The 27,897-nt window shown below is 40.6% G+C and overlaps 2 protein-coding genes across 5 annotated transcripts in view; one reads left to right on the top strand and one right to left on the bottom strand.

Moving 5' to 3' along the window:
• On the top strand, window positions 1-27,855 carry svopa (SV2 related protein a). Of its 3 annotated transcripts, none has more exons than XM_028824926.2 (16): window positions 1-501; window positions 7,521-7,681; window positions 8,443-8,528; window positions 9,559-9,657; window positions 10,202-10,273; window positions 11,147-11,271; window positions 12,626-12,689; window positions 13,139-13,264; window positions 13,350-13,478; window positions 15,316-15,389; window positions 16,468-16,544; window positions 19,589-19,696; window positions 21,790-21,901; window positions 22,379-22,460; window positions 23,889-23,978; window positions 26,536-27,855. In XM_028824926.2, exons 1-16 carry the CDS (start codon window positions 68-70, stop codon window positions 26,743-26,745), a joined length of 2,049 nt encoding a protein of 682 aa, XP_028680759.2. In that variant the 5' UTR covers window positions 1-67; the 3' UTR covers window positions 26,746-27,855. The 3 variants fall into 3 exon arrangements, with proteins under 3 accessions (XP_028680759.2, XP_028680758.2, XP_051777280.1); XM_028824925.2 differs by having other exon boundaries at window positions 19,586-19,696; XM_051921320.1 differs by lacking the exon at window positions 1-501 and adding an exon at window positions 549-631 and having other exon boundaries at window positions 19,586-19,696.
• The window catches only part of LOC114668908 (D-amino-acid oxidase-like), a 54,637-nt gene continuing 47,040 nt past the window's right edge, over window positions 20,301-27,897 (bottom strand). Inside the window, exons 11-12 of one of the 2 annotated variants that reach the window (XM_051921327.1) lie at window positions 24,707-24,833; window positions 20,301-20,442 (exon numbers count right to left, since the gene is read on the bottom strand). In XM_051921327.1, the coding sequence (XP_051777287.1) occupies window positions 24,711-24,833 (123 nt within the window). In that variant the 3' untranslated portion in view covers window positions 20,301-20,442; window positions 24,707-24,710. The remainder of the gene's footprint in view (window positions 20,443-24,706; window positions 24,834-27,897) is intronic. The other variant, XM_051921326.1, reaches the window with a different exon arrangement.

The raw sequence follows: 27,897 nt of genomic DNA, 5'->3' as shown, positions 1-27,897 counted from the left end.
TCGACAAAACAGAAAGTGTTCCTTTGTGATTCGTGAATTCAGCTAATTGTGAACTGAGTGTTTATTCATGATGAACACCTCGGGCCCCACTTTGCTCATAGATCCCTCCCTTTTGTTACGCCTCTCCCGGGGTGACAAAGCCGGCAAGTTCAAGAGCACAGTGGCGCTCTCCCCAAGCACCCCACCCCTCCTTATTCGCCTTTTACTCGTCGCCTGGAATAAAAGAGCTCACAGCGAATGGTTCCACCTTCAGCTTGCTTGCTTGCTTTCTTTCTTCTTCCGAGACCTGTCCGCAGCATCACGGAGGATTAAACGGAGCGGGCATCGCAGTTACGTAGCCGCCTTCTTCTCTCACGGGCTTGGGAGCATCTTGAGCGCCGCTGTCCAGCATCCGGCGGTGCTGAAGTGGCGATGCGCCGGCGATGAAACAGCTCGCCGCCTCAGACCTCCGACAGACGCCATCGCCATGGACGAGGATTTGTTCCAGCTGAGACAATTGCCGTAAGTCGAGAGCCGTCTGATGATAAAGGCAGCGCGGAAACGAACGGGGTTGGGATGTAGGAATGCGGCGAGCTGGGGCCTGCGAGGACGGACCGCCAGACGCAGCGGGTACGTGTCGGTGTTTCTTCAGGTACGGAACGGGGCAAGCCGGGAGTGAGCGGGGTGGAGTGACACGAATGAAATCTGTGGGGAATGACTTGGAGAGGGGTGTGTGTGTGTGAGAGAGAGACACAGCTTACTATCACGGGATGTGGGCGCTGGCAGCTCCTACACATGACAAGATTTGTATGTCAGCACCAAACGACACACTGCAAATTGCATCGCTCGGAAGACCCCACAGGGAAGTAAACAGATCTGAATCGTCACGATAGAGATGAAACAGACATCATAAATCACTAAGGAGACAAAGAGAATATGTCAAGCTGTCTTGAAGATATATAGCACCTTTTACACTGCAAACAGCACTGTAGCTGAAAGTAATGTTTGAGTACGCATAAATTTGTCATTATTTGTAGTTCAGTTCATATCCACTTTACAGAGCACTCTTTAATTCAAACAAGAGTACAATTCAAAGTATACAAATACAGGATCATTTTGTATGTATTAAACTATAAAGAAACAAACTTTATTAGGTAAAGATGAATTTATGATTCATGTGAGGATATACATCCCGACTCTAGGAGACTTGCAGTGCGAGATGATAGCGCAGCAGAATTAAGATTAGTCCAGTTGGAACAGAAGATTTAGATTAAACACTATCATTGTATAACAGTTTTTAAAGTGTGACTTCAAGGTGACCAAAATCACAGACAAGCACACTGTTAAGAATGAAGGAGCCAAATTGGTTCTTTAGAGTAAAGCCATAGGGGAACCATTTTTGGTTCCAGAAAGAACCTCTGTTTATTTAAACCCATAACAGGTTCCTTAAATAGCCATGAAGAGATGATAACAGATTTCTGAAATAACAAAGTATTCTTTCAAAAGACTCTTGTTGCATGAAATAACAAAGGCTAAATTCAGGTTTTATTAGCTTTGTGTTGCCTATTAGATTTTAAAGATTTCTGTTTTAGGAACCTTTTCAAATGCCACAGAACCAATATTATATCCAAAGAACCCTTTCCAGAATGAAACAGTTCTTTGTCAAGTCTAGTAGAACCAGTTCACCCAGTAAAGTGCTATCAAGGATCCAGTATTATAAGAGTGAAGGCAGGTTCAGAAAGCAGCATTTGCACAATATTACAATCACAATATTATTGTTGTGTCAACAAGGCTCTGATCCAGTATTGGTTTCCTCATTGCATTAGATGCTGTTAGGCTCTATCCCTCACAAACTTGAACATTTTTAATAATCAATGAATGCGTTATAATCAAACAAAAAAAACTTTGCTTGACAAGTGAGAAAAAGGTGGGTTAAATGGGTGCAGTTGGTGAATGTAAAGAGGATGCTCATATCTGTCATTGCTTCGTGCAGCACATTTCATGGCGAATCTTATCAACATTATGCAAATGTTATGTATTCTGTTGTGTTCCATGTGTGTTGTGGGTGGTCCCCCAGGAGGCAGGGCCACCTGCCTTTCATTGTCAAGGGACTGCCCTCAACTCTATAAAGGCAGGACGACCCACAGTTCCTTGTGGTTCATTAAAAATGCTCATGGCTCATGCTCAAGTTCTCCTTTGTATTTTGCTTTTTGATTAGTTTGTGAAGCATCTAGATTCTGACTGCTGTGCTGTTTTTTGACTTTGTGTGCTGATTTTCAAATGATTGGCCTTATTTGCCTCCCTGCTGTGCCTTTGGAGCTTCACTCTTTGACAGTTTTTTTGTTTGTTTGTTTAAATAAATCTTTTATTTATACAGATCCTATATGTTCCTTAGTGTAACTAGCCAGGTATTGTATGGTATTTTCTCATCTAGTGGGCATTTTGAGTATTTTGAGGACATTTGTGCTTGGGACCCCTCTAGGACATAAAACATACCTCAGACAGTCAGACAGACTCAGCCCCCATTCCGGCCTGGAGGGAGAAGGGGTGCCAAAAATTCTACCTGTCCCTTTCATTCCAGAGTGTGCTGGCCTTTTAATATCCTTTCATCAAAGCCAACCTGTATTCCCACAGGCTAGCCGACTATCATTTTAAGCCATAGTAATTGCAACAATTGGTTACTATACTATTTTTTTCCAAGTACATGTTTTTATCATTATATTTTTACGCCGTCCTCATGACACTCACTTAATCCAATATAGAGTGATGGGTACAGAGCCTATCCAAACAGCAGTGGACTCAAGGTGCAAAAGCTGATGCCAACATCCAAATACACCTAAACAAAACATGTTGTCATAGGATCATTCGACTCACAAAATGGAAAAAACAATTGTACATTATCATTCATTCATTAACTTCAGGGTCACAGAGACCTGGAGTTTATCAATTCAACAGAACAAATCCAAGGACAGAGTGTGTGCTTTTAAAGGAAGAAGCATGGTTACCATGACATCAAAAGCCTAAAAATATTGCTGTCTTATTATAGTAGCTTTACCTTGAGAAGCAAGGTAACCAACTGTCTGAAGGCCCCACTCATCTGACACAAATAAAGGATGATAAAGGCGCATCTCATTTGGCTGCTTTTACTTTCTCCATTTTTTTTTCCTAGTGTTTCTTTAAGAATAGATAGATAGATAGATAGATAGATAGATAGATAGATAGATAGATAGATAGATAGATAGATAGATAGATAGATACTTTATTAATCCCAAGGGGAAATTCACAATTTAATTTTTAATTTCAATTTTTAATTTAAAATACCCGGGTTTGTTCATGTATTTGAGATATTTAGAATATATTCACTGATTAAAAGGCTTTACCAGGATTTATTTATAAATTAGAAAATGGAGCATTTTAGAATTTGAAGGAAAAGCATCACTTGCCAGGTGGTAATTAGACAAAGCTTGGGTCACAGGTGCATTGTGGGATTTCTCTCATTTCCTGTCACTTTCACAAGCTCATAGTACTTTATATTTATAGTCTTGAGCACTGTCAGGTTAAGGGTCTCCTACAGTGAGTCAAAGGTAGACATGGACAAGTCTCAGTGCACCCTATGACAGAATGAAGTTGTGTGCAGACCGAGAGAGCTCTTGTCGATCATCCACATCAGGAGATGCACTTATGGAAGCCGACCATGCAGCCCAGTGTGACTTATCTATCACCATTGACCAAATGTTAGGTTGCAAGTTAGGCATCCCAAAAATACTACTGTCTAATACACTGGTACGTTATTACATGTGTCTGTGGCTCTAGCACTAGCACGACAGTGGATACGTTTACAAGTAGCTACATATTTAGGGATGAGTTGCAAATGCACAGTGCAGTTGTTTCCCAGTTTCTGTCGCCATTGCACTGATTGGCATTAGTGATGGGAAAGGTCAAACACCTTAGCCAATGGTTGGCCACTCACCATAATATAAATAGAAACCTGCTCATCTCATCAGTTCTATAAGAATGGCAATAAAGAAACAGATGGCTGTGACAATAAAGAATCAACTTTACCTTGACTTTAGGTTGACACTTACTGTAAGTTAATTGTTTGGTGCTTTACATTTCTGAATTACATTTAAACTGTCCCACAGTTTTGCATAAAGACTTGATCTGCTCTCTCTGCTTCTGTTTCTAACAGCAGTAAACTATCATATTTTAGCAATCAGTTTTAATTTTCCTACTAAGGCAGTGGATCACTTTACCACTGTCTGCTTAGTCTGGCCATTACAGATTCTGGGTGAACAGTGCAGCGGTGATACTAAACACGTTTTGGGATGGACACGGCATCTTTAAAAACCTGACACAGCTGCTTAAAGCAGTGACCCCATGTCTGACGCTGTTGCATTACTGAATGTCGATATGTTAGGAAGAACCTGCCAGGAGTCACATTGCAGGTGACATGTGTACTATGATACTAGAGGGCACCTACTGGACAACCTGTAATTAGAAGTAAGTGCTTGTTCCTGCGAGGCAGTAATTGATGTCTTCTCTACATTGATTTTCACCCCGCTAATATCAATTCATGGACATAGATGTGTCATCTTGTTAGTTCTAAATTAGCTTCTACAATAGAAGCATCTCTAATTCGTCAGATGTTTGTGAACTACGCTCCACAGTATATCCAACCTGTATTGTCATAACCCACTTGTGTGAAGCTGGGGTCTATCCTGGAGGTTTCGGCAGCAAGGCAGGAACCAGTCCAATGAGGTGTTCATTTGGTGTCAGTATTAGTGTTTGGAAGTGACCTACTGTAATCTTTATGAAAATCTCTTCATTTCACCCTTCATTGCAGATGAAGCCAAATGGTGTTGCTGAGAACAAAATAAATTATACTAGCTTCTTAGATTCCTTTATTTTTTGTTCATATTGGATCACAGGCAGGTTTATTTTTACTTTTCCAAAACAGTATTGAACTTGCATCATATAAAATCATTCTATATAAAAAAGAACATTCAGTGTAACATCCACCCAATCCTTTTGAATCTATACAATGCAATTCATTGTCATAGTGTGGTAGAGGGGGTGTTCCTGGTAGTGTCAGGATCAAGGCAGGAACCAGCCCTAGACAGGGTGCCAGACCATCACAGGACACACGCATAACACTCATATTGGGCTGAAAAGTCACAAATTAACAAATATTTCATCATTTGGTACTTGGAAGGTAAATCTCCACACAGAGCCTTTACCAAGCTGGAATTCAAACCCAGTCTGGTGCTGCTCTAAGGCAGCAGAGCCCACTACTGCATCTCCATCCCACCTTGTAGCTTTTGAGTCCAACAACTTAACCACTGGGCCACACTCCATACAGAAAGCCATGTTACCTTCAGATCAATTTTTTTGCCGAAACGAGCAAATTCCCATGTATAACAGACAAAAGTCAAGCAGCCTAAAATAGAAAGTGAACACGCAGTAATTATGCCATCCTGAATATTATTCTTGAGACTTTTCAGAGCTCAGCACCCTGTGATGTGGCATGGGGGTGTTTAGCGGTTATCCCAGCTGATCCTGGTAATTAACACATCAAAAACTGCTAACATTCCCTGAGCTTTACTAGCTTTGAAGCAGCAGGCAGCCTGAACACATCTTGTGTAACAAAGAAGGAGCCTGGCACAGAACATAGCCCTGCTTCCTCTCACCTCCTAGAATCTGGGTTCAAATCCTGGCCTATCTTTATAGAAGTTGCATGTTCTCCCTTTATGGAGATTACAGCACATGTAATGGCAGAAGAACAAAGCGCTGACCAAAAGGGCTCTTAATCCTGCTGTTTACTTATGGTACTGACCTGCCAGTACGATACCACTTTCAAAATTGACTTTTTGGTAACTTTCTTGAAATGTTTATACCACCCAATCCTAATATACAGTATCTAACAAAAGTGAGTACACCCCTCACGTTTTTGTAAATATTTTATTATATCTTTTCATGGGACAGCACTGAAGATATGACACTTTGATACAATGTAAAGTAGTCCGTGTACAGCTTGTCTAACAGTGTAAATTTGCTGTCCCTTCAAAATAACTCAACACACAGCCATTAATGTCTAAACCGCTGTTAACAAAAGTGAGTACACCCCTAAGTGAAAAATGTCCAAATTGTGCCCAAAGTGTCAATATTTTGTGTGGCCGCCATTATTTTCCAGCACTGCCTTAACTCTCTTGGGCATGGAGTTCACTGGAGCTTCACAGGTTGCCACTGGAATCCTCTTCCACTCCTCCATGACGACATCACGGAGCTGGTGGATGTTAGAGACCTTGTGCTTCTCCACCTTTCGTGTGAGGATGCCCACAGATGCTCAATATGGTTTAGGTCTGGAGACATGCTTGGCCAATCCAGCACCTTTACCATCTATTTCTTTAGCAAGGCAGTGGTCGTCTTGGACATGTGTTTGGGGTCGTTATCATGTTGGAATACTGGCCTGCGGCCCACGGAGGGGATCATGCTCTGCTTCAGTATGTCACAGTACATGTTGGCATTCATGGTTCCCTCAATGAACTGTAGCTCCCCAGTGCCAGCAGCACTCATGCAGTCCCAAACCATGACACTCCCACCACCATGACACCGGGGAGGGAAAATGGCTAATTGGGCACAATTTGGACATTTTTCACTTAGGGGTGTACTCACTTTTGTTGCCAGCAGTTTAGACATTAATGGCTGTGTGTTGAGTTATTTTGAGGGGACAGTAAATTTACACTGTTACACAAGCTGTACACTGACTACATTGTATCAACGTGTCATATCTTCAGTGTTGTCCCATGAAAAGATATAATAAAATATTTACAAAAATGTGAGAGGTGTACTCACTTTTGTGAGATACTGTATATCGCCCCAAGGGAAGAATTTAGCATACATACACATTTAGTATATTAAATTCTGAGACTCAAGGTAGCACTTGTAAAACTCTTGCCAATATGGTCATATGTGGTGTGGTAGGAGGGAGAGTTTCAAAGTAATACGAGTAGGCACAGAAGTTGAAATAGCACCAATGGGTCTCCAGCCTTACTTTAACATTCTGACAAATAGAGTCTCATGAACACAGCTAGGGAGAGAGCTCCAATGAGCAGGAGTCACAAAGACAAACAAATGGAGCTCTGGAATAATTCAAAGACTAAGAATGTCAGGTGCAAAATGTGCTTACAGAGTAATTTGGATTATCCCAGTATGGATGTTAGTTAGAAAAGTTTCAAAATATAAATAAAATTTGTTATTATTATTATTAAGGTGACAAGAAAATGCTAATTTGGAGGGTGAGTGTGTTAAACCCACAGTGATTCAGTGGTGGGATTTGATTTCATACATGATTTGAACTACAGTCTGTGTTTTGGGGGTGGTGGTTGCTTGTTCTCTTGTTTAACCCCGGAAGAAGTCACTGTTGTCTCTTTTTGCTTTTTAACACACAGAATGTGTGACAAACTAAAAAAGCATTAGGTAAATTACCAGACAGGGAGCCTGTGTCCACAGTTAATTACTTTTTTCCTTTTGTTGTTTCCTAGCGTGGTGAAGTTCCGTCGCACTGGGGAGAGCTCACGTTCAGAGGATGACCACGTGTGTGGAGAGCATGAGATTCACATCGAGGGAGTCCGGGGAGACTTAGAACATGTTGAGCTTGGTGATGAATCGGCTGTGCCTAAGGAGTTTGCCAACCCCACTGATGGTAAGACAGGGAGGAGTAATAGGTAGCACAACAGAACCTGGGCCTGAGCAGATGTGCTAATGAAATTATTAGTCATGTGCTGTGGTTTCACAAATGGAGGTATCTTGGGTTGAGACCCTGCCAGTTGCCCATAATCACTCTTATGTTCTCTGACTTGCATTTTTTGAGACATGCTGCTCCACATGTTTCAAGTCTAAATTCAATTCAAGATTGACCTTGCTGGCTTGGTTGGATTCGACATAAGAAATCTGACAGATGAGAGGAGGCCATTCAGTCCATCAAGCCTGTTTGTTCATCCAGTTGCTAAATTGTTCCAATATCTCATCCAGATCTGTCTTAAAGCTTGTCAAGGTTTCTGCTTCAACTCCATGATTCAGTAGTTTGTGCCAGATTCCTACAACTCTTTGAGAAAAGAATTGCTTTCTGGCTTCAGTCTTAAATGCCCTTCCCATTAATTTCGCTGGTATCCTCGAGTACGTGATTCACTGTTAAGTTGAAAGAATTTTGCTAGATCTGCTTTAGCGATGCCTTTGAGGATTTTGAAAACCTGAATTAGGTCCCCACATATCCTCCTTTTTCTTGAGAATAAACAGGTTTAATTCTCTGAGTCTGATGGAGAAGGACATGTCCTTAATTCATGAGATGTACCTGGTTGCTGTCCTCTGCAGAGCATCAAGTGCTGCTATGGCTTTTTTGTAGTGTGGTGACCATGGTTCTGCTGTCTCTGGACATCTCACATTCAACTTTTGCTCTCATTGCAGATACATTTATGGTGGAGGATGCTGTGGAAGCAATTGGCTTTGGAAAATTCCAGTGGAAGTTATCAGTCCTTACTGGTCTGGCCTGGGTAAGTGGGAGTCGCTCATGTAGTTGGTGCATTTGTAGAGCCCACCATGTTGTCTCTTTGTGTTCAAGGCATGGGGCATTTGGCTTTATCTCTTTCCTTAGTGTGTTACAGACCTCTCCTTTGGTTTATTTTTATAGACCTGGCACTTGTGCCCTTCTTTTGGGACACTAATCCCTAAATCTGATACACCTGGCCTAATTGGGGTTTATACACAAGGTCTGGTTTCTTTTTTTAGCAGAAACAGAGGACATTTTATATATAAAAAATAAGATCTAAATAGAGGCTTGAGAAACATGTTACTTGTTTGCTTTAAGTGTGGCACAAGGATTGGGAGTCTTAGGTTCAAATCCATACTAGATATTTTATCTGAGGTTTGTTGTGTCTTTATGGGGTTTTCCATTCCCAGGATGTGCTAATTAGGTGTAGTCAGGGCCAGTGAGGCTGAAAAGAGAGCTTGATGCTATGTAATATAACATTTTCACATTTACAGGTAGAAGCCCTCTTGCTTTCTTGGGCAAGGGGAGTTCCTTTAACTCACCTGGTCATTACATCTCTCCTGAAGAATGGGCCTGAGTTGCCTCGAAAGCTTGCATATTGTAATCTTTATAATTAGCCATTAAAAGGTGTCATTTTGCTTGACTTCTCAACTGGTTAAGAAAATGGAGGCCCCGCGTTCACAGCCTGCCTTTTGGTTTAAAGACGTGAACCAGAGAAGAATGGACCCAGAGAAACTTCTCACCATTGGCATCTAATAACTCTAAAGTGGCCCAGTATGGGTGAGTGTGCCCTATGATGGCCTGGTGTCCTGTTCTCGATTGGTTCCCACTTTGTACCCAATGTTAACAGCAACCCTCAATCTCATAATAATTTCTGAAAAATGGATAGAAAAGTATTTGTTCAATTAAAGGAACTGGGGTCACTGGTTCAAGTGTCCATCTCTGGTCTGTGGTAAGAAAAAGACAAAAATCAAGGAAGGAATATGTAAATGATTTTTAAATTATGCCCATTAATTTTGCTTGTTTCCGCACAGATGGCTGACGCCATGGAGATGATGATCCTGAGCATTTTAGCCCCTCAGCTGCACTGTGAGTGGAGACTGCCCAGCTGGCAAGTTGCCCTTCTCACGTCGGTAAGTTTGTTGTGGTTTGCTCAGTCGTGTGTCAAGCTCCACTTTACGCCTTGCTGTGAACATTAACCTCTTCCTTGCCTCATGAACAAATGTGAATACTGCAAGTGTTTTTGGATTAACACTCTTAAAGTGAGGTGATGGGCATATCCATTAATTAGAAAACTCTTGCAGAGGGTCATTGACTTAAAGCAATTACAGGGTTGCATGCTGTGTATATTCCTAAATAACCTAAATTATTTACAGAAATCGTTGGTGCCACCATTATGATACCTGACAAAGGCACTCAGATTTACTTAACAGGCAATTAAAAAGATTACAAAAATGAATTAACCATTTATTATTCTTTTACATGTTTTCTTTTTTGGAGCAAAACTATATGAATCGATCAGATAAATATTTAATAGTATAAGTAAGGATTGCTGTACTGGAAAAAAGGAAGCAGCAGTTTCACTGAGTTAATGCCTTATTAAACCTTAGTTACCATCTTTTGGAAGTGTGGAAGCATCACTCACAGCCTTTGTTTTTTTTTTTCTTTTTTTTGCAGGTTGTCTTCATTGGAATGATGTTGAGCTCATCGCTGTGGGGAAATATTTCAGACCAGTACGGGAGAAAAACAGTATGTACATCATATAGATCATCTTGAAGTTATGAACAAAGCCGTTTGTATTTTTAAGGTGACAAAGTGACTCATGTTGAGTTATGCGAGAACTTTAATTTGGCCCAGTCTGAGTTGGTTTAGTTGTTTGTTATTTAGATTTATCATATAGCACCTTCTTTTCTGTCTATCTGTGTTGAACAAAAGAATCATAGAGGCGTAATTTAACCCGGATACCAACCCAGCCAATGTCCATTTAATAATAAAACTTCAACATAAAACAGTGTCTCATGGGACACAGACAAAACAAAAGTAGATTGTGCTCCTCACACTTCTTTAAGATTCAAATCAATTGGTGACATCTCTGGCTCGGTGTCCTGAGTTGGTCAGAAAATGTCCTTCCCCCTCCAAGCTCCCTGTATATATCAGCCCATCTTGAAAGGGGTGGCGCTTCCAGTGCCCTACATGATGTTGCCTCCAGGTGACAGCTCCATCAGAGATGCAGTTAGCGGCAGTGCCCCCTCCTGCCTGGTAGTGTTAGTAATCAGCTTATCTGAGCCCTTCGGGTAATCCCTAAGCATCTATCTATCTATCTATCTATCTATCTATCTATCTATCTATCTATCTATCTATCTATCTATCTATCTATCTATCTATCTATCTATCTATCTATCTATCTATCTATCTATCTATCTATCTATCTATCTATCTATCTATCTATCTATCTATCTATCTATCTATCTATCTATCTATCTATCTATCTATCTATCTAATGCCTTTCATAATTATTTCTCTGTTTATCTAAACTATGAGCTTACCCTACCTGTTCTCAGTTGTAAAAGGATTGAAGATTCTTGAGCGTTTGCCTCTAAACAGCATGTGTGTCATTGACAGGGGTTAAAGATCAGCGTGCTGTGGACACTGTACTATGGAGTACTCAGCGCCTTCGCCCCAGTGTATGGCTGGATCCTCTTCCTGAGGGGCCTGGTGGGAGTCGGGATTGGAGGTGTTCCTCAGTCGTAAGTAGACCTGCCAAATTGCAAGCCTCGAGAAATAAGATGGCTGGGGTTGACGGATGTCTAAAACAAAAATACACTCAAGAAATGGTATGGATTGCATAATACAGTATGTCTCAGGGACTCCTAATAACTGGTTACACTCATTAGCATTCACAGACATTCCACTACTTTTTTCATTCATTTATAATTTAACATAGTGGACTGTATAATACATGGACGCATTTTTATTACTATAGTAATTAAAATTATTCCATATCTGAACCGTGGCTAATGTTCAGTTTCATTGTAATTTCATGTTTAATATGTAACAATTACATAAATAGTAATTTTGAATACAGTAATGAATTGTACATGCCTAAAGCACAGGTTGATGGATACACAGAGTGGATGATATCTATTTTTAGATAGACAGACAGATATGAAGGGTGCTATTTAATGATAGATAGATAGATAGATAGATAGATAGATAGATAGATAGATAGATACTCAAGGTTCTATATAAGGATAGATAAATAATATTTTATATAGCAGCTACATGGAAGATGAAACACAGTGCCAAATGGTATAAAGAAAGTGTAAAACCATTTCAAGACCTAGAACTATACGCACACACAAAATGCCCAGTGAACATGTATTGTTTAGTGTCCCTATGCCAGTCTGTCTGTTATGTTAATATTTTGTTGGTGATATTGGCCTATTTAAGGCAGTTTTAAGTCACCTTCTAGAAGATTTCGAGTAGCAGCTCCCTACTAGGCTGTCACAAGGTTCTTTAGTTTTGAAGGGTTTGCGTCGTTGTTTTGTCGATTTTTAAATTCCACCTAACTGATGGCCCGCCAGCACCTCTCAGTGACGTAAGATCATATTGTACTTTTCTAGAGTGGGTTAATGGACCCCAGTGCAAATGTCAGAATCCATGAACTTTTGAGGATTTTGCTGATCAGTGATAGTGTGTAGGTCTTATGCAGAGGTAATTCTAAATATCATCATTTTCCTGAGCAATTGATGCACTTTCAGCATTAAGTAATCTCCTGCCATTCAACTGATCTTGTGAGAGTTCTGTTTTCAGTAGTATGCATAACAGAGCATGACCACAAATCCATGACCCCTCAGTCATCTTTCAGTCAGACATTAAAGCATTTTTAAAACTTACCCACCCCAGCATATCTGTCTTTGCTGGTTACTCCTTATAAACCAGTGAAATATGCTTTGTAATCTTCTATTACTTCATGTTGCATCCTTGTTGGTTTTTCAAAGCTCCTCATGATGGTGCTAACCAAAAGTGAGGTTTGATTGACTCATTAAAGGAGGCTGTTTTTTGATGTCTGATTGTTGCTTTCCTCATTCGTTCCCCCAGAGTGACGCTATATGCTGAATTCCTGCCCATGAAATCTAGAGCCAAGTGTATCTTGCTAATAGAGGTAAGGCTAATCTTTTTACTACTTGCTAGACTGCAGTTCTAATACAATAAACCATTGTGAGTTGCACAGACAATCAGAGACAGACATTATTGTAAAAATACAGGTCGGCATGTCTTCATTTGTACACACAGACACAACACTTGGAGCACCATTTCTAGCTTAATGTAGTTCTGTTTTACACTTTGGACAGTACCACCTACAGTAAATGCATTTATGACTGAGCTATGCTATAGCTTACAAGTAGACAGCCAAAGCATTCTGGGATGCCTGACATGAATCTTGGGTCTCGTAAAGCAGCAACAACCTCAGCACTTAGCAGCATACAATAAAAAAAAATACCTCACAATTACAATATTTAGAAAACCAACACTACACAAAATTACTTTGAAGATATTAAAAGATTGGTGCATCTCCTCCCATTCTAATACTCTTCCCTTGATTTGTAACAGGTGTTCTGGGCACTAGGAACAGTGTTTGAAGTACTGCTGGCCATCTTGGTTATGCCCAGATTGGGCTGGACATGGCTGCTACTCTTGTCCACCTTGCCACTCCTTCTCTTTGCCATCCTTTGTTTTGTAAGTAGAGCACATTTTTACAGCGTGGTCCAACTGTATCACAATACATGCTAATGTTCAGCCTTGTCTTTTTTTCCCCCAAAAGTGGTTGCCAGAGAGTGCAAGGTACGATGTGCTTACTGGAAATCAAGAAAAGGCTCTTGCCACATTGAAACGCATTGCCACAGAGAATGGAGCTCCCATGCCCCTTGGGAAATTAATTGTAGCCAGACAGGTGAGTAGAGATTAGCTGTGCAGTACAATGTGCTGGCTGCTTAGATGATTTCTCTTACGATTGTTCACCATCGGCACACTGGACTCCATTGTTAGCCATGCTGCTCCTTACAATAGAGCCTAATTGCATATTGCTGCTAAGTAAAATAATGATAAGTCTAGATTTCTTAAATGTGATTCAGCTCTGCAGTCCATTGAAGTACTCAGTAATATTTTGTGTCATTAATTTTATACACTTGCTCAGTTAATTTAGTCAGGTTCTTTACACTATATTCATTCAAAGGAGCACATCATTAATCAACTGAGTGGAAGCAGCAGACAACTTGCCAACAGAGCAGGCAGAGGAGCATGGCTGTTCAGTTCTTATTTGAGTAAAGCATGTAAGATTTGGAGAAATGGGACAAAATATAATTTTACCAAGAGAGGTTAGGAGTATCCCTTCTAACCCCCTACATTATAGGAGCAGCCATCTGTGGTTGACCGATCGATTGATCGATCAGTCCCTGCCCAAAATGGCTAACACGCAAATACTGTACAGAATATACTCAACAGGAAGATGACTACATTTAAATAAATAATATATAACAGTGTAATTAAATGTGGCATTTTGAAATTGCTCAAGAAAACATGTCTAGCCAGAAGTTATGTTGTAATGTCTGAAGATAGCTGGTGACAATGATCCCCTGGGAGTGTCCTGGCGTAATCAGTGTTGTAGTGAAAGTTGTCTGATTAATTTATTAATTACCATTCCCAGTGAAACTCTCTAACTGTGGTGTTGTTAAGTAAATTACCTGGAAGAGATGTCATCAGCAAGACAGTATAAAGGTCACACTGAGCACTTCCTCATCGTCCGAGTTTACGGAGTGAACATGAAGGTCTTAGTGAGTTATTCTTTAGGTTGTCTTCCTGGCTAATGAATGAATAAATGTATGGTTCTGATTTTTGGCTTGATGTCAGTGTGTGTGTGTGACCTCCTAGTTGTGAATCTTTGCCAGTTTTCTGATTCACATTTAATTTTCTGGTATTTTATTTTCCAGTCCCTTACTAAGTAATTTTCTGCATCTCACATTCTGGCAGAACAGTTATATTTGTGGTCTACTGTGCATTTCACCTTTTTTTTTTTTCCATCCAGCCTTCCATCCATTTGCCAACTCACTTATCCAGTTTAGTGATGCCGAATACTGAAGCCTGTCCTGGAAGAACTGGGCAGTGGACTAGGACCAGCTTTAGAGAGGACAGCAGCTAGTTAAGCTGTGCTCTGCATCGCCTGTGTGTTTAGTAAAGGAAGAATAACCAGTGCATACAGAACAAGGGCATCATGGGTGTGTTCATAGGCAGTACCTCATGGCACATGTTTAATTATTTTAAATGTTGTATCTCAAAATCACCACTGTTAATGTCTAGACATTATAAATAGGGATAAATATCTATAAGATAAAGGATGATTGTTTTTTATGTGTTTTGATGATGTGCTCCATTAAAGATGTCATGTAAAATACAGTTTGATTGATTAGAGGTCTCTGTCGTGACAGCAGCTGGTCAGGTGTAGGTTGTAGTTCTTAGTTTTTCATTTGTGACCATGTAGACCAGGTCACGTCCTTCTGCATTCCCAATAGGAGCAACAACTAGGTAAGAAAATGAAGCAATGGATAAATGCATCAAAGAAGGACAAAGTAAAGCAGTTGAGTCATCCTCCACCAAAAACCACCACTGCTTTGATGTCCCTAAATGGCAGAGTCTGGGTTATGTGGTGAGCGTGCTGCCCCTAAAAATGGAAAATATGGTAAAAGAAGAAAAAGAAAACGTGATTGTGGACAGATTTTGTTTCTCTTTGACAGGAGGACCGGGGAAAGATTCGTGATCTGTTCACTCCTCATTTCCGTTGGACCACCTTGCTACTGTGGTTTATTTGGTAAGTATAACATTCAGTAGAAATGGCAAAACCTATTTTGCCCCCTTCAGCATGTCTCTGTAATTTCAATTTGAAATATGTCACATACTTAAGCACCTGGTCAAAGAAAAATCTAATTGTTTTGTATTTTTGAGGTTCCAGTATTTACTTACTTATTTGGCCGACACCTTTATCTGAGGTAACTTGCAAAATATGAGATACATTTGGTAGCATTTCTTTTTTTTCCCAACTGGAGCACAGACAAGTGAAATGACCTGCTCAGGGTAACACAGTGTCAATAGGGGGATTTGAACCCACCACCTCAGGGTTTGAAGTCCAAAGGCTTAATCACTATGCTACCTCCTCCCAGAGTCTAATGCAGTTGACCTGCTTTGGCAAATCTACGCCCAAAAGTGCCAGTTGACCACCAAGTATTTCAGTCCCTGGTGAGGAAGTGGATGCATGGCACAAGATTTGTATACCTTGAATACAGGTAAAGACAAGCCATCCATCTTGTGCAGGCTGAATTAATTATTTGCACTCATAGACCACATGAAAAAATTGTGATTTGTTTGAGCAGGAAAAACTCCAGAAGTCTAAGTTGAACAGGGCGCTTGTAATGAATGAATACTAGGAGTTCTTTAAAATCAGAGTGAGAATTGCCACATACATCTCTGCTTTTCTGTCTGTGTTATTATGACAACTTCAGCTTCTCCACATCCATTCATAGGAAGATTTTACAGGTCATTTTGTAGCAATCTAAGTGGTAATTTCATCCAACCTGGTATCTGAGAAGGAATCAGGAAGATGTTAAAATACATATACAGAAGGCAAGAACATAGAATGCAGTGATGGCTTAACTGTCCGCTTAAAGTCGTGAGAATCTGCTTTTATTTATTCATTGAAACCTGCTAATAATTTAGGAGTGGAGTGTCTGTCCATGTTGGCTCATGTGGGCTATGGATAGTAATTCTGTCACACATAGATTGTTAATGGCATATTCTTCAAATACCTTTAAGCAAACTTTTTAAGCAAAGTCGCCCCTTCTGGCCTCCATATCAGCATGGCCTTGTTACACTTTCCTGTCCTTCTCTTCCAGGTTCTCCAATGCCTTTTCATACTATGGTTTGGTTTTGCTGACCACTGAGCTTTTTCAAGCTGGGGATATCTGCAGCGGTGAGTGACAGACTAATTTTCTGATTTTTTCCTGTATTTCCATAAGACACACTCTGATTATCCCTTTTAAGGCTAAAAACCATTTAATAAAATGGAGAACCCTGTTAGCCACCAGGATAGCCATAGCGATCAATCCTTGGGTAGAACTGGTTTCTACTTTTAGGTTGACAGTTGGGGGCTGACCGCTGGCTGTGAATCTGAGGCCTCTTAAGCAGTAAGCAGCAGTGGAACCGGTGGAGTTAAAGGGACCACCGTCATGCCCATTTGAAGAAATGGTCTTTATGATGCAGCGGCAGGCTTCTCATCCGTGTTCAGCCTCACTGTCCCTCACTACACTTGCCACAAGTAAGGATATGAAAATGGTGGGGTCTGAAGTGATTTCTCGCTGATGACAACAGCATTGTCTTAAGCAACAACCCCAGCGTCCATTATGAAAGGGTTGGTGAGCCTTCAACACAGCTTTTGTACTAATTAGGATGTCATATGATTGCTTTAGGTCATTGTAAGAGTCTCCTTTCACTGTTACTGTATTTAGTAATGCTTACGAATGAAAGTGTTGGCAAGTAGCCGCCATTAAGAGGTGGTATACCCTCTCTGACCAGTGGTGCCCTGAAAGTCAATGCAACATAAGATGATGTGTTCACTGTCAGTGTTTGAATGTGGTTCAGAAATGGCCAAAAACATCTCATCCTTTTTCCACACAGCCCCTCAGAGGCAAAAAAGGGGACTGGAGAGGGCGGCTCATTGTCTAAACAAGTCATATGAAATGGAGCAGAATGGAGACATGGTGGTTAGCACCGCTGCCTCCCAGATTCAGGATCCCGGTTGCTCTCTAGGTGGTTTCTGTACAGGCTCCCTGGGTCTGTGTGGATTTTTCTTCCACATTCCTAAATGCTTGTATATTAAGGTAACTAGCAATTCTAAAATGGCCCAGCATGTACAGTGGTGTGAAAAACTATTTGCCCCCTTCCTGATTTCTTATTCTTTTGCATGTTTGTCACACAAAATGTTTCTGATCATCAAACACATTTAACCATTAGTCAAATATAACACAAATAAACACAAAATGCAGTTTTTAAATGATGGTTTTTATTATTTAGGGAGAAAAAAAATCCAAACCTACATGGCCCTGTGTGAAAAAGTAATTGCCCCCTTGTTAAAAAATAACCTAACTGTGGTGTATCACACCTGAGTTCAATTTCCGTAGCCACCCCCAGGCCTGATTACTGCCACACCTGTTTCAATCAAGAAATCACTTAAATAGGAGCTGCCTGACACAGAGAAGTAGACCAAAAGCACCTCAAAAGCTAGACATCATGCCAAGATCCAAAGAAATTCAGGAACAAATGAGAACAGAAGTAATTGAGATCTATCAGTCTGGTAAAGGTTATAAAGCCATTTCTAAAGCTTTGGGACTCCAGCGAACCACAGTGAGAGCCATTATCCACAAATGGCAAAAACATGGAACAGTGGTGAACCTTCCCAGGAGTGGCCGGCCGACCAAAATTACCCCAAGAGCGCAGAGACGACTCATCCGAGAGGTCACAAAAGACCCCAGGACAACGTCTAAAGAACTGCAGGCCTCACTTGCCTCAATTAAGGTCAGTGTTCACGACTCCACCATAAGAAAGAGACTGGGCAAAAACGGCCTGCATGGCAGATTTCCAAGACGCAAACCACTGTTAAGCAAAAAGAACATTAGGGCTCGTCTCAATTTTGCTAAGAAACATCTCAATGATTGCCAAGACTTTTGGGAAAATACCTTGTGGACTGATGAGTCAAAAGTTGAACTTTTTGGAAGGCAAATGTCCCGTTACATCTGGCGTAAAAGGAACACAGCATTTCAGAAAAAGAACATCATACCAACAGTAAAATATGGTGGTGGTAGTGTGATGGTCTGGGGTTGTTTTGCTGCTTCAGGACCTGGAAGGCTTGCTGTGATAGATGGAACCATGAATTCTACTGTCTACCAAAAAATCCTGAAGGAGAATGTCCGGCCATCTGTTCGTCAACTCAAGCTGAAGCAATCTTGGGTGCTGCAACAGGACAATGACCCAAAACACACCAGCAAATCCACCTCTGAATGGCTGAAGAAAAACAAAATGAAGACTTTGGAGTGGCCTAGTCAAAGTCCTGACCTGAATCCAATTGAGATGCTATGGCATGACCTTAAAAAGGCGGTTCATGCTAGAAAACCCTCAAATAAAGCTGAATTACAACAATTTTGCAAAGATGAGTGGGCCAAAATTCCTCCAGAGCGCTGTATAAGACTCATTGCAAGTTATCGCAAACGCTTGATTGCAGTTATTGCTGCTAAGGGTGGCCCAACCAGTTATTAGGTTCAGGGGGCAATTACTTTTTCACACAGGGCCATGTAGGTTTGGATTTTTTTTTCTCCCTAAATAATAAAAACCACCATTTACAAACTGCATTTTGTGTTTATTTGTGTTATATTTGACTAATGGTTAAATGTGTTTGATGATCAGAAACATTTTGTGTGACAAACATGCAAAAGAATAAGAAATCAGGAAGGGGGCAAATAGTTTTTCACACCACTGTATGTGTGCACAAGTGATCTCTGTGATATGCTGGTGTTGTGACTGAAATTGCAGGGAGAAGCTCCTCTACCCACAACCTTGATTTATATTAATTAGAGATGAAAATTTTAGGTTATGTCCTGTAGTGCGGATTCCACAAAAAACATGAATAAAAGTGAAAATGGACAATTGTGTTGAAAAGTGATGTAAAGGTAGTGTGTTAATTGGTCTTAAAGGCCTGTTTGTATAAAATGATGGACTTCATCTGAACCAGATGTCATTGCTCATACAGAAGTCAAAAGAGTGTGTTTTTCAATTAGCTTTGTATTCCATTGCAACTGTTTTCATGTACCCATCCCTTATCCTGTCAAAACTGGGACCAGTGAATCATTTCTAATAAAATGAATGCCAGCCAAGTCACCATGCATACCTGATAATCACATGAGGATAACAACAGACCAGCATGTAGGTAGCTGGAAGGATCATCAGTGATTTGTGTTTTAGCAGCATCCAAAGGCAGGAGGACAATGGAGCCACGGTGCGGCCTTGAATGTAAATACTTGACAGAGAATGACTACAAGGACCTGCTGTGGACCACGCTGTCCGAATTTCCAGGTAGGTGAGCTCCACTATGTACTCTGTGATGGAAAATTCACACCTTCCATCTTAGCAGGACCATGCAGGGCATTCAGAGGGAAATGATGTCACCCAACCCATTATACTGACAGTTTGTTTTTTTTTAATTTTGGTAATGTCAATACATTTAAACAGGTCTGACCGATGTGAGTTCACAGTGTATAAGCACACTAGGCCAGTCACCTTTGGAATAGTCTTATTGCACCTAGAGACACTTTAGGACAATTCAAGGAAAGGGTGCTAACAACATGAAATTTGTGACAATATATCTGTTGCTATTAAGTCAAGTGGATTTAACTGATTTACAGTGTCATGTTTTATACAAAGATCTTGCAGAAAGAAAAAAAATCACTAAAAAGTGCAACTGAACACATGAACAAGTTAAAGCATATCTAATTTATTAAAAAAAGTCAAGGTGCATGAACTAACTACCAAAACACACACATATCCACTGCTTTGTAGAGAAATACACATAAAAAAAGAAATTCAGTGTGCAGTCCCCTGCATTCTTCTTATGCAGCACAAAATAAAGTGAAACTGGTGACTCTAGGCAGCTACAAATTTGTCAGTTTTAACTGAATTATATACAATTCTCAGTCCGTCACCACTTTTTGGCAAGTCTGGTTAAATGGTGTTATCAGCAGCACTGACTTCTGTCATCTCTTGTAACATTATTTGTATTCCAGTAGATTTCAGTCCTGTGCCAGGGCTGCCAGAAGAAGCTTCTGAAGTAGATTGAGGGTTTTATAATACTGTATTTGTAAAAACAGAAAAAACATTATTTCCAAAACAATTTGTAATATGTTTATGGCCAGTAGCAGTTTTTACTTTCTCTATTTTCATGCTATGATGCCAACAGAGGGGTGTGATTTGGCTGTTATTCAATTATTGAGATGTGTGATTGGCTGTTATTCAATTATAGAGCGGTGTGATTAGCTATTATTCAATTATATAGATTCTTCCTGCAGATCATAAATAATAACTGTCAACCCCTTGTCAATAATAACTAGCAGTTTCTTTATGACACTTGTGAATCATTTTATTGGTCTTTATAACATTACTATTCACAAGCTGTGTGTGCCATGGCCTCACAAGTCCAACTTAAGTCAGTTATTTACCTTCTTAGCAAAATTTGCTGATTCACTTTGTTTGTGCCACTACACAGTACACACCCTCCATTTGCTTGACTGCTCAACCAACTCCCTAGTTTGTAGAATGGCCAAATGAATTTAGTGAATTAAATTTGCTCAAAGGCTGTGTTGTCTTTGTTTCTTGAAGCTGAAACTGCTAACATGGCTACTTTTATGTAGCTCCGACACACATGGCTCTGCCCCACAGACTCTCACTTGCTTATTTCCTCACAGGTCTTAGTCAGTAGTTCTTCCATCTTAGCGAGTTTAGACAATTAGCAGTGCTAAGTGTTCTCCGTGGATTAGACATGTACACAAAATGGAGCTGCTAATCTTAAAACTGCAAGGTGCAGAACAGCACTTGGCGTACCAATGGCAGTTAGAGTGTAAAGGAGCAATATGAGTAGGGAAGGAGTGCTTGAATTAACATTTTAAAGGCTGTGGAACTGCCCTCTACTGACACGGTTCATGGTGCAACAGAAACACACAAATAATGAACACCCATCAGAGTAGTGAAGAGTCACTTAGCTAGTTAGAGAAAATCTTTTTAAGAAGTAAGGACACCCAGAGTGAACCTTCAAAGATGTCATCCTAGGGTGGGCATTTGGACATGTAAGGATACCAAAATAATCTAAGACTTTAGACTGGGCAGATAACAGTGTCAGCTTGGAAGTGAATTTTAGATGCCTCATTTGTTAAATGTCTAAATGAAATCTTTGTTAATCTGATTATGTTTTTTTTTAGTGATAGTCAACATGAATTATTTATTTTAAATATTTTTCGAAAGAGGTTCACTTTACAGACCATTTTGGTTGTTATTAATTGTAAACAGACTTCTTTCCAGCTTCTGCTAATCCCTGTTTTGTGTTTACTGTTCCATTTTATTTCAGTGACCTCTCATCACACACTTTACTAAATATAACCCGTTCATCTGTTTGACAGGAGTGCTCGTTACGCTTTGGATAATTGATCGGATTGGCCGCAAGAAAACAATGGCACTGTCTTTTGTTGTCTTTTCATCCTGCACTCTGCTCTTATTTGCCTGCGTAGGAAGGTGAGAATTCCTCCCTGTGTTCCCATTGTGACCTTCTGAGGTGTACATCTGTGTTTAAAATGTTCTGTGAAGATGACTTTAGGTGGGCTGATCATATTATAGCAGTTGAACTGTGTTGACTACCTGAGGCTTAAATCCATCAGGCTTCCTCAAGTGCAGTTTCATTTTCAGAATATAAATTTTATCCTGAAAGGAAGGCATACATGTGTGTTTCACAAAGGGTAATCTCCTCCAAAACTAAAAAAATAAGATGCCTCTTTCATATGAGACTCTAAATTACTTAATAAAGGTTTATGAAAAGGATATTGTTACGTATATGAGAGGTGACGTTCTCTGGCCGTTAGTGTGGCATACTGCCAAGTCGCCTCAGAGCAGGCAGTAATATATCTTAATCTCCACAAAGTAATCTATGTGCATGGTAAATTTTGCTAGATAAATGTTTTCATTATTATATGGTCTGTTTTATGTTTCCCACAGGACGGCACTCACAGTCTTTCTGTTTATTGCACGAGCATTTATTTCTGGGGGATTTCAAGCAGCTTATGTTTACACTCCTGAGGTGAGGAGGCTTTAGCCATACTATTATAATTCCCTCTATAACAATAATAATAATAATAATGATAATGCTAGTCAATGAAGATTTTGTTTCCCAAATACTTTTGGGTGTATTTTATGGATTTTGGTCTGCTGATCACAAAAATCACCTTTAAATGTAAGTGTTTATATTGTAATTGCCAATTTTTTTGTGATTTTCTCGCATTTTATAAGCATGCATACACAATAGAGCAACTACAACTGCAATATCTGCGTTGATCTAAAAGTAGTAGCACTACAGCTCAGATATACCAAGTACTGTTGTTTCCTTTGTGACTGGGACAGCCATTCTAAGGGGTCTCATTATATTAAAAACATCTGGTCGCTCAATAAGAGCAGAAAGGTGTAGCACATGTCAACCCAACAAAGATTTTTGCCTCCTCTCCATATAAAACAAATGAAAAATGAACAAGGAAGGTAAACAATTTCAGTATGTGAGGCAGATGTTTCTACAAATAACTGATGCCAAGATTAAGGAAGGCATTTTTGATGGTCCTCTAATCAGACGTCATCAGTGACAAGCAGCTCGAAGATCTGCTTGTGTGGCCTGATGAAAATGACATGGAAGGCATTCAAGGATGTAGATGAAAATTTTCTTGGCAACTACAGAGCACCAGGCTATGTTCAGCTGGTTGATAACTTGCTTCAAGCGTACAATACCATGAAGTATAATATGTCGCAAAAGATTCATTTTCTGCATTCACATTCCTCCCTGCTAACCTTGGTGAAGTTATTGACACTCTTAGTTAAAGGTTTCACCAGGACATTGCATCAATGGAAATGTAGTATCAGGGAAAGTGGAGTCCATCGATGCTGGGCGACTGTTGTTGGACACTGAAACGGGAAGCAACATAGGCAGAGTACCCATGAAAATCAGCAGCAAAACGTTTTAGCTCAGTTGAACTAATGTGTCAGCATCATTAAGTGACTAAACACACTAAATTCAAGAAATGTTAATTTCTTGCTTCTCTGAATTCCTGCATGATACAGTCAATTTAGTATGCTTGTGTTCAGCTTGAAGCTATTTATCATAATCATGAACAACTTTGCAGGAAGCAAACCAAATTTAAAAAATGTGTTACCCAGTTTAATACAGACTTCAGGCCTTATGACCCTGAATTGGATTCAGCAGGTATGAAAACACTATGGTGTGTTATAATAAGTAACAATAGTGTTTCCTATAGCACCCTTGTTGTTCAAGGGAGTGGGCAGATGTTCTGTAGTTGGGAGTGGGGCTGGAGGGTCCTCTTCAACCTTATGTCGCATGTAGTTATAGGTCACTGACCACATTTAATATCAATAACATTTTCCACTACTGTGGTCTGCATCTACTGAGAGCATATATGGGAATATGTTGTAATCGTAATAATAATGATGTCACCTTATCCCACAGGTCTACCCCACAGCCACACGAGCTTTGGGTTTGGGGACATGCAGTGGGATGGCTCGAGTTGGTGCTCTCATCACACCCTTCATTGCTCAGGTCAGTTAGAGTCCTCATACCTGAGGAGTACATGACACCTTTGATTCTTTCAGTTTGCTTGGAATAAAACAGAAGCTCATCATTAGCATCCTTTGGTTAGTCACAATCTGAACATCAAGCACCCCAGAGCTGCATGGTCCTGCAAATGAGATTCAGCTAGAATGGCTCCAGAGATGGTAGACAGTGTGTTATTGCTGTCTACTTTGAAATCTACACATGGTGACATGTTGGTCCATTTGTGCTCTTCTGCTCCCCAGTAAGTCATGGACAAAACAAGTGAAGGCCCAGTCTACTCCATCAAGGTGTGGAGTGCTGGGGTGCACATAACACCCAGCAGTGGTGGCCCAGAAATTCACAGGATTACTTCAGCACTATTTGATGGAAGCCTGTAGTTTCCACAAATTCTGCGTATTTATTTATGTTTCCATTTCAAAGACCCCAAAAAAATCAATTAATCATAAGATGTTTTTTTCGACTGGGAGTCCTAAAGTATGCAATTCTCAAAAACACTTCTAAAAATACCCACCAGAGGGGGAAATCCTGTCCTAACCCTCAGCTAAATACGAAAAGGGCCATATAGTTTCTTTATAAAAGATTTATTCTTCACACAAATGCTCTTCAATAAGTCTGTGGAGAACAAGGGCAGTAGTATTCACCCAAAACAACAAAGCCAGAATGAAATCAAAAACAGCATGACATCAAAATCCCAAAAATCACAATAAACTTACAAGATCACAGTAACACAACACTTCCTAGGGCTTTCAGTCGAACTGCCAGGAACAGTGGGAGTCCCTCGCCCTTACAGGGCAATCTCCAGTGGTGATGGGCAGGTGGCCCTGCCTCTTGGGGAACCACCTACAAAACACAAGGCACATTAAAATGGCAGATTATACACAAAGACACCAAACAATACTTAATGTGTTTTATTAGTTTGGGGTAATATCATATTTCTGATATAATTTCCAATATTAACATGAACAAAGAAGATATAAAACAAAGATTTAAACCCCAACTGGTGGGGGGAGGTTGGGAGACCCTGGCTGAAATAGAACAATTAAAGGAAGGTTGTTTTTGGAGTCTACTGCCGAATGTAACTGTCAAACAGTTGGCCATTGAGTCATCAAAAGCGTCAGAAACATACACACACCGGCCACTTTATTAGGTACTCCTTACTAATACTGAGTTGGACCCCTTTTTGCCTTTAGAACTTCTGTAATTCTTCATGGCATAGATTCAACAAGGTGCTAGAAGCATTCCTCAGGGATTTTGGCCCATACTGACATGCTAGCATCACGCAGTGGCTGCAGATTTGTCACCTGCACATCCCTGATGCGAATCTCCCTGTCCACCACATTTGGAAGGTGCTGTTATTGGATTGAGATCTGGGGACTTTGGAGGCCATTTGATTCCAGTGAACTCACTGTCATATTTAAGAAGCCATTTTGAGATGATCTGTTCTGACATGGCACGTTATCCTGTTGGAAGTAGCTATCAGAAGATGGGTACACTGCAGTCATAAAGGGATGGACATGGTCAGTAACAATACCCAGGTAGGTTGTGGCATTTAAAAGATGCTCAATTGGTACTAATGGGACCTAAGCATGCTAAGAAAATATCCCTGTTGATACAAGAGAGGATGGATCCATGTTTCATTTTGTTGGCGCCAAACTCTGACCCTACCATCCAAATGTCGCAAAAGAAATCAAGGCTCATGTGGCCAGGCAACATTTTTCCAATCTTCTAATCTCCTATTTTGGTGAGCCTGTGTGAATTATTGCCTCAGTTGCTTGTTCTTACCTGACAGGAGTGGCACCCAGTGTGGTTTCCTGCTGCTGTAGCCCATCTGCTTCAAGATTCCACGTGCTGTGCATTCAGAGATGCTCTCCTGCATACCTCGGTTATAACTAATGGTTATCTGAGTCACTGTTGCCTTTTTGTCATCTCAAACCAGTCTGGCCATTCGCCTCTAACCTCTGCCATCAACAAGCCATTTTCACCCAGATGACTGCCGCTCACTGGATGTGTTCCTTTCTTTGGACCATTCTCTGTAAAACCTAAAGATGGTTGTATGTGAAAATCCTAGTAGGTCAGCAGTTTCTGAAATCCTCAGACCAGCCCATCTGGCATCAACAACCATGCCACATTGAAAGTCACTTAAATCACCTTTCTTTCCCATTCTAATGCTAAGTTTGAACTTAAGCAGGTTGGTTTGACAATATCCACAGGCCTAAAAGCACTGAGTTTCTGCCATGTGATTGGCTGATTAGATATTTGTGTTAACAAACAGTTAAACAGGTGTACCTAATAAAATGGCTAGTGAGTGTACATTATATATTAAATAGCATTCACATTCATTTAGTCAACACTTTTATCCAGAGAAATTTACAAATGTAAATGATCCAAGTAATAATATCCTTATTCCTACAACTTCAGTTAGTTACACTTCTGACAATCACACAGGGTGTCCTGCAGTATACAGTTCAATGTGTAGGGGGACATGACAGATAATCCTACAGCAATCTTACCCCTCATTTTTTTCTGTTTTCTGCTTCCCCAGGTCATGCTAGAATCTTCTGTTTATCTCACGCTCTCTGTATACTGTTGCTGCTGCGTTTTGGCCGCCATTGCCTCTTGTGCCCTGCCCATTGAGACCAAAGGGCGAGGCCTACAGGAGTCCAGCCATCGAGAGTGGGGACAGGAGATGGTGGGTCGAGCATCACATAGCACAGAAGGATTCCACCGGTCAAGTTCGGGGTCCCAGGATTAGCGCAGACGGGAGTGGAGTATGGGACTACTCAGATTTGGGGTATGTGGGGACACACTAGTGGCTCCCAGGGGACCATAACACATTGTCTAGCCTGTTCACCGAGGAGTCAAGGAGGATGCCTGCTTATACAATGTGTGTTTATGATTGCATTTTATTAATGTAACGACCAAACAAATGTGAATTATAGACATCACTGGCAGTGTTGCAGATCACATGTCTACAGCCGAGGACCTTGGTGGGCTAAGGGCCGGTGGGTGGTAGAGGGAGCTCACAAACAATCTGTTTGTATTTTGCTTCCCCTCGTTCAAACTGAGGTATTGTAACTGAGATGAAGCCAAGCACCCCTCTGTGTCACATTTCTTTAGTGTAATAATGTCCTGTACTGTAAATGCAGTCATAACAAGAGCTCTGGCTACATGGCTTACACTGCTTGGCAGCCTCCTTTAGTCAATGCCAGGCCATGCGTTTCCTTTTTGAGTGATGTTAGCAAGCTGCTTGAGCTACAATGTCCATGTACACAAAAAACAAAGTCTAACTTTGATCATCCTGGGATGGCCACATGAGTCGGGTGCAGTAATACTCTCATTTTTTGAACTGGACATTATTTAATTAAGAATTTTAATTTTCTATGAAGTGCACATCCACTTAACAGTCCAAATGCAGTATGGCTCTCAAATGTCTGGTGGTTGTCCCTGTGACCCCCAAATCACCTACCACTGGGAAGTTCTCTTAATTTTGTCCAGACACTTGCTCAGTTCTCCATGTGCCCTGTGCCCTCAGCCATCACTTGGCACTCTCATTCTCATTCATTGACCAAAATGCACACATTCATGAGATGCAGCTTGACCAACTCAGCCGATCAGTTTCAGTTCTAGACGTATACACTTTGCCAGGACAGTCAGGTCCTCTGAGAATGTAAGATCTCCTTGCACACGGCTCAGTCTGCAAATCTGGGGATGGCACAGGGGACAGCCAGCAACATACACACAGATTTACTCCATGCCTGCCTTTTGCAATCTTCTTGCTACATTAAGTGTGTGTACACGGGTTCCTGCCAGCGCACTGTTTGTAAATGTGTATGATACAATAAATAATGTTTGGAAAAGTGGATGCCAAAGATGTTCTTTTTTTAAAATTGTCACCAGCTGGAAT

The sequence above is a fragment of the Erpetoichthys calabaricus genome, chromosome 18 (genome assembly GCF_900747795.2).
Source record: "Erpetoichthys calabaricus chromosome 18, fErpCal1.3, whole genome shotgun sequence".
Classification (NCBI taxonomy): Eukaryota; Metazoa; Chordata; class Cladistia; order Polypteriformes; family Polypteridae; genus Erpetoichthys; species Erpetoichthys calabaricus.
This window is presented reverse-complemented; position numbering and strand designations above follow the sequence as displayed.

Excerpts from the sequence above, each read along its gene's own strand:
- svopa (XM_028824925.2), top strand. The coding sequence starts at position 68 with ATGATGAACACCTCGGGCCCCACTTTGCTCATAGATCCCTCCCTTTTG. Across the intron at positions 502-7,520 it reads TTCCAGCTGAGACAATTGCC|CGTGGTGAAGTTCCGTCGCA; the intron begins GTAAGTCGAGAG and ends GTTGTTTCCTAG. Across the intron at positions 21,902-22,378 it reads TTATTTGCCTGCGTAGGAAG|GACGGCACTCACAGTCTTTC; the intron begins GTGAGAATTCCT and ends TGTTTCCCACAG.